At 59.5% G+C, this 9,661-nt stretch overlaps 1 protein-coding gene across 1 annotated transcript; it reads left to right on the top strand.

Moving 5' to 3' along the window:
• The first annotated feature begins 708 nt into the window (after positions 1-708).
• LOC119696267 (serine/threonine-protein kinase pim-1-like) lies at positions 709-6,898 on the top strand. The gene is made up of 6 exons (XM_038125992.1): positions 709-798; positions 4,641-4,973; positions 5,117-5,167; positions 5,372-5,738; positions 6,346-6,522; positions 6,765-6,898. The coding sequence occupies exons 1-6, from the start codon at positions 709-711 to the stop codon at positions 6,869-6,871; spliced, it is 1,125 nt and encodes a 374-aa protein (XP_037981920.1). The 3' UTR covers positions 6,872-6,898.
• Positions 6,899-9,661: the final 2,763 nt, after the last annotated feature.

Here is a 9,661-nt window from a genome sequence, read left to right as displayed (position 1 = left end):
TGTGTGTGCTCTACGGCTGCATCTGGCAAAGAGCGAGCGCAGCCCGAGCTGAGGGGCTGCAGGAGAGGCCGGAGAACACAGCCCAGCCCTGCGCTCCCCAGGCAGGGACAGCTCCGGGATGCCCAGGGGGAAGGAGCACAGGCACTGTGGAGTGTCTGCCTGGCCCCTCTTCCGTCCTGTCCATGGGCATGTCCCCAGGGGATGGGATGGGGCCAAGCTGGCTGCAGGCTCCAGCCCTGTGGCCCAGCTCTGCCACTCACCCTCCTGCGGTGGATGGACCAGCACCACCTCTTCAGTCCTCTGTGCTGGGGCAGCTCCAGGGCCACCTTCCTCCTCCTCCACCCAGGCCAGCTTGGGCACTCTCGGGGCTCTCTGCTCCATGTCAGTGACTGGAGCTACTTGCAGGAGAGATGCCTTGGAAAAGCTCCGGGGCACCAAGTGCCACGCTCTGCCCTTGAGGGCAGCTGCAGAATTGAAGCCTCAGAAGGCCACGGGTCACCGAGTCCTGTGCTCTGGCCTCGAGGTCAGCTGCAGGAACAACACTGCAGAAAAGCTGTGGGTCAGACGTGAACGAGCGCGCTGTGCGAGGGCTCCTCACGGCACCGCTCTGCCCCGTTCTGTCCCGTTGCATGTTCCGTGCATGGTGGCCAGCTCCTATGTCACCACGTGTCACAAAGGGCCCTTGGACACCCGGTTCCATTCCATGCCATGGTGACCGTGCTGCACCGTGTCACCAAGGGCCCTTGCACACACTGCCTTCTGCCCTGGGCCGGCCCCAGCCCACCCAAAGAGGCCCCGGTTGGAAGGAATCCCTGGCCCCAAGTGTCTAAGACAGCCCCACAGGATCTTTGGGAATGGCTCAGACCATCAGCAAACGCTGCCCTGCTCTGTGGGCTCAGGGCAGCAGAAGGAGCCCCCAGGCCTTCCACGGAAGCTGGCACGGCCTCCTTGGGACACGTCCCGGCTGCTGCCATCCTAAACGCGCGGGTGTGACAGGCACAAGGAACGTGTGGGCCAGGGCAGGAATGCTGCTCTGAGCCCTGGGGCCCGGGCAGCGCTGGCATCAGCAGGTGTGGCAGAGTCCCTGCCCAAGCAGAGCTGCCACCCCCAGCCCTGGCAGCGCCGGTGCCTGTCTCCTGCCCCAGAGACCTGTGCCCCTGGGGGGCTTCTGTGCCACAGGGAGCCAAAGCCCACATGCACTGGGGGCTGGGCTCCTTCCTGCAGGGGCTGTCGGCAGGAGCACCTGGAACAGCTGCTGGCAACACTTGGTGTCTGTGAGAAGGCAGAAGCTGTTAGTCAGTCCTGAAATGATTCTTTCATGGAAGGGATTGGCAGCAGCACCACAACACCATCAGCTGCTGAGTTTCCCTGGACGATTCGCTTGTTCAGAGACACTGTCATGTTTCAATGGGATCTTCTGTTGGTTCTTCTGGGAAAAACACTGGCCCAGTCTGTGATGTTCAACGCTCCAGTTGCTGCCTGTCTGTCTGTGTCCCAGCTGATCTAAGGCAAATATTTCCTCCAGACCCAAAGAGTCGTGCCTGAAAAGTCACAGGGCTGCATCTATTTTGGATTTTTTTTAAGTTTTCCAGAGCCTGCTGATCATTTTCAAGGTTTTCTCCCTATCCCTAGGGCACATTCGCCACAGGTTCTGCTGTTGCATCCTTTTGCATTTAGTGAAAGTTACCTGAAGTAGCCAGTGGATCAAAGCCCTGGGAAAACTGGAACTCCTGCGTGAAGCCGGGCAAAACATTTCTCTCCCAGATCTGAAGCCATTAAGGGCCAAGTACTGTCCCCAGTGTCGTACCCTGTCCCCTGTTAATTTGCTGATGCCCTTTAAAAGGGGTTGCCAATGAAAGTTTTAACTTATTGAAATTTCTGCATTAGCATTCAAATCCTTGATTAGAAAAATCCCATATCAGAATTTCCAGGATTCTTAAATACCAAAGCTGTCATTTCACCCTGTATTTCAGAGCCTCTGAACAGTCACACAAGGGTTGAGTTTTAAACACCACAGAAAAAGTCCCTGGTGTTCAGCTATAACTTTTACATCGGCATATACTCCTGATGATGACTTTAGGCAGGAGCAGCAAACCCAAGAATGAGCCAAACGGGCGATTCCTGTGTCCTCTGCTCCGCACAGCACTAACTGGGAATTCAAGAACGGATTCATGTCACCCTTGAGTAAGGAAGGGATAAACGAGTGACACGCTCCATGCATTTTCAGAAGGCATAAAAGCTGACTTTATTACAATCTCCCAATATTTATAACCAAAATCATTCACCCAGAACCTGACTGGCTCTTAATGTAAGATACAAAGCTGTGTTTCGTGTCAGGTACATACAGGCAGCGTGTGTACTTGTGATCGTGATATGTGTGGAAACTGATCATGGGACAGTTAAAAGAAAAATTCTAATAAATAACCGAGGGAGTAAAGCATGGAAGAAGGCCTTTGAACCTATCCTTTGTTTGCAATTAACCTTTATAGCATCTGCATTAAAGCTTTAAGGATGTTGCTGCTGGACAGGAACTTTCTGCACATAGCTAGAAATTGAACAGCTTTGCAATAATAACCTTTGGAAGTATAATTTTAGAATATTGCTTGTAGTAAGGAGCTTTGAAACGATAGCTTTAGAATATATGTAAAGGAAACGTGCTTATCTCAACACCTTAGCAAAACAGTAAAAAGCAGCTTGAGAAAGGAAGATGAACATCAACCCAAGGATTGATAGCTTCGACCAAGGGAAGCTGGACATCACTGCTATGAGATTTATAGTCTTTGCAATAAATAGGTGGGCCCACATCTGGAGTCTGGACCGCACCAGCTGGGAGACCTCTTTCTTTTTTCGGAAGTTGGACCCCACCATCTGGGGATACTCCTTTCTGGGGTACATCCTGAGAAAACTAACTCACAATAGTGTATAGAATTGTGATGTAAAAATTTGGAATAGCAACTGCTGAGAAAGCATGTGTGTATACCCCTATAAATCCCTGTGAGCCTCAACCATCGGTGTGCAGCTGGAGGGAAAACTTCCCCCACTGTACCCAGCGCTGTTTTGCTCATACTTTACCATATTAATTAATAAATTGATTGCTGCTTGAATATTGGCCTAGTCAAGCTTCTTATTTATAACAGTACCTTTAGCTACGCTCAGTTTGCCTTCTCCCTGTTTTGCTTTGAAAGCAATGCTGGAGACACCAGAAACCTGCAAATGCAAGATTTTAGAGCACGGTGCTTTGGTCAGCCATGGGTTCTAGAGACAGAGCATGTGCTCCCCCAGTATTTCCCCCTCAGCAGTGACAATCCACAGCAGCAACACAGGTGATTCCTGGGACATTGTGCAGGGCTCAAGACTCCGTGTCTTGGCTTCACATGGCAAAGTTCACCTGGATCCAAACTGGTTGGTTTTTCTAGCTGTGTCAATGAGCAGCAGGAGAAATGAAGCAGCCAGCAGTTTCTTTGCAGAGAGGGCCTTTGCTCCAGGCTGAAAGTGCCGGCAGGGAGCAGGCAGACAGCTGAGAGCTGAGCTGCTGTATTGGACTGCCATCCAAACTCAGCAACAATAGCAGTTCCAATGCTTTATTTTAATCCTCCTATTGGCAGTCTCCGACTTTCACCTGGAACTGGACAAGAAAGCAGGACCAGCCCTGGGGACGAGGGCACCGCGCCGGGCGCGGCCCCGCGGCCGGGGGAGCAACGCTGCCCCGCAGGGGCTGCATTTCTCCCTGCTCATGTCCTGCCCTGCCCTCCCCCGGGGCTGCCTCTGCCTGGCGCTGGCAGGCTCCTCGTTCAGCACTTTGCTCCGCTCCAGGGGAAAGTCCGGGCAGCGCTTTCTTTGCTTGTGAGGAAGAGAGCGCAGCGCGGGGCGAGCGGGCGGGATGGGGCCCGGGGCGAGCGAGCACGAGGGGCAAGCTGCGAGACTCCGGGAAAGAAGAGTTCCGATCTGGGGAAGAGGCAGCTGAACGAGCCGGTGGCTTTGGCGCGGGTGCGGGAGGAAGAGATGCTCCGTGAGTCCGGTTGGGCCCCGGAGCGGAGCGGCCCGTGCTGCCCCGGGGCGCGCGGGGCGGAACGGGGAACGGACACGCGGACAAACGGACACGCGGACAAACGGACACGGGGGGAACGGACACGCGGACAAACGCTCCCGGCGCTTCGGCAGCAGCAGCGGCAGCAGCGGCGGCAGCAGCAGAAGAGCAGGAGAAGAGCAGCGATTCCAGAGACCCTCTGCGTCCTTTCCCTTGTTCCTTCTCTCCCTCTCCCGGTGTCCCGCACCCTCTCTCGGTGTCCCTTTTGGTCCCATCCCCCCCCTTCCCCGGCCTCCCTCTCCCCGTGCTGGGCCGGGCCATGCCCCCGGCCCGCCCCCGGCCCCGGTTGGGGCTGCCCCCTCCCCGGCCCCGGGCGTCCCGCCGCGGTCTCGCCTCCGCCCGGCTCTGGCCGTGTTGGCGGTGGCGCTGCTGGGCGGGCATCAGTGCCTGGGGCTGGGGCGGCATCGCCGCCCTTTGGCTCCGCCTGGCCCGAGCCCGGCCCCGGCCCCGGCCCCGGCCCCGGCCCCGGCCCCGGCCCCGGCCCCGGCCCCGGCCCCGGCCCCGGCCCCGGCCCCGGCCCCGACCCCGACGTGGAGTCCAGTCCCGGTCCCAGCGCCGGCTCCTCCCGGGGCCCGCGGAGGACACAGGCGGCGCGGCCGCTCCCGCCGCCTCCGCTGCGGCTTCCCCGGCCCGAGCTCCGCCGCTCGGCAGCGCGGCCGCCGGCCCCGAGCCGCCGGGGCCCGGGGCGGGTGGGGCTGCCCGGCCCGGGGCGCTCGGGGGGCGCTCGGGGGCCGCTGCTGGCCCCGGGCCGAGCGCTGACAGCCGCGTGTGGCCCGCAGGGAAGGCGCAGGAGGCCCTGCAGGAGCGCTACCGAGTGGGTTCGCTGCTGGGGCGCGGCGGATTCGGCAGCGTCTGCTCGGGGACGCGGCTCTCGGACGGCGCCCCGGTGAGCGGCGGGGCCGGCGGCGGGCGGAGGAGGAGGAGGAGGAGGAGTAGCGGGAGGAGGAGGAGGACAAGGAGGGGAAGAAGAAGGTCGGGGCGCGGCGGGGCGGGCGGCGAGCTGAGCCCGCTGCTCTCCCTTGCTCGCAGGTGGCCATCAAACGCGTGCCGCGGGATCGCATCCGGCACTGGGGCGAGCTGGTGAGTGAGCGGGGCCAGCGGCAGAAGCCGGGCCGTGCCGGGCGGCGAGGAGCCGGGGCCCGGCAGGGCGGGAGCCGCCGGGAGCCCTGCGGGGAGAGCGGGCGTGGGCTGAGCGGGGCATGCGGAGCATCCCGGGCTGGCTGAGGGCTCCCAGAGCCCCGGCACGGCCTGAGCCCCACTGACGGCATCGCGCTCCTCCCGCAGCCCGACGGCAGCAGCGCGCCCCTGGAGATCGTGCTGCTGGCCAAGGTGTCGCAAGGCTGTGCTGGTGTCATTCAGCTGCTGGAGTGGCTTGAGCTCCCCGACAGCTTCTTGCTGGTGCTGGAGCGTCCGGAGCGGTGCCGGGAGCTCTCGGGTGTCCTGGCGGAGCGGAGGTTCCTGCCGGAGGAGGAGGCGCGGGGGCTGTTCCGCCAGGTGCTGGAGGCCGTGCGGCACTGCACCAGCCGCGGGGTCCTGCACAGGGACATCAAGCCCGAGAACATCCTGCTCGACCTGGCCACGGGGCAGCTGAAACTGATCGACTTTGGCTGTGGCGCCTTCCTCCAAGACACAGCCTACACCCAGTTTGCAGGTGAGCCCTCACAGGGGATGCTCCTGGGCATCTCATGGCCCAGCCTGGCTGTAGCACTGGGGCTTCCCCTGTTGCAGCCGGGATGGGATTGATGCTGGAGCCAAGCTGATTTGGGTGGGGGTGTGAGGGGGGCCAGCTCCCAGCCCTGCCGACAGCCTTCAGCACCCACTGTGCCCTGGGCTGGGGCTGGAGCTGGGGCAGCCAGCCTGACAAAAACCCCCATGGGGGTAGCAGAGAGGGGGGTCTGACCCCGTGCCCCGGAGAGTTTGGTGTGCAGGCAAGGAAGAGCTTGGACTGCTCTTCTCCCCTTGTTTGCCTTGACTTATTAACATTTTTGGGGGCCATGCAGGCAGGGAGGAGAGTGGGTTTTCTCCACCACAGGGTGAGTTTTTCTTTTGTGTGTCATGGTTGGGCCTTCCCAGGGCTTCTGCTGCCCTCTTCCAGCCCCAGTGGCTTCTGTTCCAGCCCCGAGTTTGTACACAAGTCCCAGGTGCTGGCGAGAGGGCAGCAGTCACCCCATGTGCCACTGGGGCAGCCCCCACATGCCCAGGGGTGCTGCTCTGGGAGCAGCAGCATGCACCTGCTGAGCTCCATCTGTGTTCCACAGGAACCCTGTCCTACAGCCCACCCGAGTGGATCCACCACCAACACTACCATGGCGAGGCAGCGACGATCTGGTCCCTGGGCCTCCTGCTGTACCAGCTGGTCATGGGCAAGCACCCGTTCAGGAGGGGCCAGGAGATCATCTGGGGGCGCATCTTGTTCTCACCACGGCTCTCTCAAGGTGGATCCTCATCTCTGGGCATGGGGGGAATACCAGTGCTGGGAGACAGCAGCGGGCTCATGGGCATCCTGCTCTGGCAGCTGCTGAGGAGGTGGCACATGTCCTGCTCTCCTGCTCTCCTCCAAACAGAGAATCCATGGGGAAGTTTAGGCCCAGCTCTGGGCACACCCAGCGTGGCCTGGGCACGGGAACGGGGGGGCAGCTTCTCCAACTGACTGGTGATTTCTGGTTTCTCTCCCCAGAGTGCCAGGATGTCATTAAGAGGTGTTTGTCCATGCAGCCCTCGGACAGGCCATCCTTGGAAGAGCTTTTCTGCCATCCTTGGGTGCAGGGTGTTCCTCTGCCCTAGAAGATGGGAGAGATCCACGTGCACAGTTGGATCCAGGGACCAGGCAGGTACCAGCTCCACACATCTCTTGGCAATCAGTGGCAAAGCAAACCAGACTGGTTTTGTCCTGCCTGTGGCTCTGAGCAGGGGTCAGCAGAAGGGAACACGCAGCTCTTGGGCTGGAGCTGAGCTGGAGACCTGGTGTGGCAAGCACTGGTGGCCACCATCCGCCCTGGTTTTGCTTGTCTGGTTCACTGACAGCTGGGGCCCTGGACAGAGCCCTGAGAGCCCGGTCTGGCCCCAGGGAAGGAGAAGGAGCCCCTGGAGAAGCTGTACCAGGTGGGGCTGCTGCTGGAGACACCAAGAACAACCTCAAGGATGACAATTTCTTCGTCGGCCTGGCCAGCTGAAGAGGATGGACTTGGATTCTGGCACCTTCTTCAAAAACATGCTCCATGCCCAATTTGCAGGTGAGTCCACAGAGCCAGGGGGATGCTCCCAGGTCTGGGCATGGCACGGCCTGGCCAGGCACCAAAGGTTCCCCCTTTGCTGCATGGGGCAGATGCAACAAATTCTTCATTTGGCTGCCCAGCTGCTTTTTGGCTCTGGGCAGCTGCTGAGGGTTGGATGTGCCATGGCTGGCTGCAGTCTGGGCACATGTCCTGCCCTCCTGCTCTGCTCCCAGAGGCAGCAGTGCTGGGCAGCTCTGGGCACAGCTCTGGGCACAGCCAGCATGGCCTGGGCACCGCGGGCGTTGGGACAAGGGGACAGGAGCCTTCAGCTGACGGGCGGTTTCTGGTTTCTCTCCTTGCAGCCGGGCTCTGCGGGTGCTGAGGCTGCTCTGGGCTCTGCCAGGGCTCTGCTGGGCTCAGCCCTGGGCACGGCTGGGCTGGCTCTGCCCTCACATTGCTCTGACAGCTTTGCATCAGACAAGCCTGTTCCGAGCACAGCGCCTGAGCTTTCTGCTTTGGCAGGTGAGTGAGACTCTCCTGCGGGCCCAGAGATTGCAGCTGGGGACACACATCCAATTGGCAAGGACCCAAACTCTCCGCAGTCCCAGCTGAACGCCTGCATCTCCCCAGGATGTTTTGTCTGTCCCACTCTTGATTCCTTTTTGGCTGGAATTCTGCAATTGCACTTTCTTCCTCCTCTAGAAGTGCCACGAGTGGGCCAAAGCTGGCGAGTGGGCCGTGTTCCTGAGGCAGTGCAGTCTGGAGCTGGTGGATGGAGAATTGCCCTTCTGAACTTCCAAACCAGAGCAAAAAGCTGTCAGTGGGACTTTGTGTCTTTGATAAACCCCTGACAGTTTCAAGGGGAGTGTGCAGCTCATTCACAGGGTGAGAAGGAAGGGCATTTTCTAAAGGATTTGAGGTTTGACAGAGTTTAGATTCCCAGTCCTGCTTGGAGCTGGAAGGGCACAAAGCAATTTCCTATTGCTTCAACTACAATTTAAAAAAACAATGTTGGAAACAAACCCCAAAATCTTTTATAAAAGGCTGCTGAGGTCAGTAAGATGGATCCATGCCATCAGCACATTCACAAAGTAAATAACTGAGTTCTCTTTTTCAAAAGATCAGTTACCTCTTAATCCAAAGCTGGTAAAGTTTCCACTACACACTTGGGTTTTGTTTTTGTCTTTCACATTTGATTTTTTTTTTTTTTTTTTTTACTTTTTCCTCTATTGTTTTTCTTTAAACCGACAACCTGTCCTATAAAATGAGTGTCCTTTGCTGCTGGTTCCCATGTGGAGCAGCTCCCTTCCCTCTGGCTGAGCTGCTCAGGCAGAGCCCGGCAGCTCCTGGCCCTGCAGGGCTGAGGCTTTTCCCCGTTGCTGGGCACAGACTGATGGAGCAGCACTGCTGAACACGGGCACACAGAGGGACCAGCAGCAGCTGCCTTTGGCCACCTGAGGCTCCAAGGCCAAACTCTGAGCAGCCAGGGCTGGAAGAGACTCGCAGGCTCCCTGGTGGCTGTGCTGCCCCCCTTGTGCCCGGCCCAGCTTTGCTTGGGGTGGAGGGAGAACAAGGGGCAGCTCCCTCCCAGCCCCAGCCCAGGGACCCCTCCGGCCCTGGGGCTTGGGGCACTGTCAGCACCCGCTGCTCCAGCCACCGCTTCTGCTGGCCCTGACAGCAGCACCCAAACTGGGGCTGATCCCGAGGGAGCAGCAGCAGGGCCTGGAGCTGATCCCTGACTCTGGGCCAGGGCTGCACAAATGACCCCAGAGCAGCAGCAGCAGCACATGGAGCTGACTTTGAGCACAGCCCCTGCCACTCTTGCCTGCCGTGTGCAGCGGTGTCACAGCAGCCTGAGGCACCTGGGAGCCCCCAGTGCCAGCAGGGACTTGAGATGGCAGCCCTGGGCTCCTGGGGTTGTGCAAGGAGCAGAGCTGGGGACTCCCTGTCCATGGGGAGCTTCCAGATGCAAAAGGCTGCTGTGCCCAGGCAGCTCCAAGGGCAGAGAAAGGAGGGTCTGGACCACTGGATCTGTGCCAGTCCCACAGTCCTGGGCAGCAGCCACCGAGCCCTGGGGAACATAGGGCACAGCAAGAGGGACAAAACCAGGCAAGGTCAGAGACAGGAGAGAGCCAGACCCGGGAGCAGGAGCAGCTGCTTCATTGCACTCCTGGAGAAAGCTCTTGGCTGGTTCAGAGCGCTGAAAGCTGTGAAGGGCAGAGAGGAGGCCACACCAAACAATGCTCCTGTTTCCACAGCCTCCCCTCTCTGTGTCCCAGAAGGAATTGGATGGACTGTGTTCTTCTCTCCGAGTCGTCTCGTTCAGCAGGAGCAGCTCAGCACCAGGAGCAGAAGGAGC

This window comes from Motacilla alba, unplaced genomic scaffold (assembly GCF_015832195.1).
Source record: "Motacilla alba alba isolate MOTALB_02 unplaced genomic scaffold, Motacilla_alba_V1.0_pri HiC_scaffold_28, whole genome shotgun sequence".
NCBI classification, from domain to species: Eukaryota; Metazoa; Chordata; class Aves; order Passeriformes; family Motacillidae; genus Motacilla; species Motacilla alba.
The sequence above is the reverse complement of the archived record's forward strand: the minus strand, read 5'-3'. Positions and strand labels throughout refer to the sequence as shown.

Bases quoted from the DNA above. Each gene is read 5' to 3' on its own strand.
- LOC119696267 (XM_038125992.1), top strand. From the start codon at position 709: ATGGTGACCGTGCTGCACCGTGTCACCAAGGGCCCTTGCACACACTGC. The intron at 5,168-5,371 runs GTGAGTGAGCGG...CTCCTCCCGCAG, and splicing joins TCCGGCACTGGGGCGAGCTG to CCCGACGGCAGCAGCGCGCC. The intron at 5,739-6,345 runs GTGAGCCCTCAC...TGTGTTCCACAG, and splicing joins AGCCTACACCCAGTTTGCAG to GAACCCTGTCCTACAGCCCA.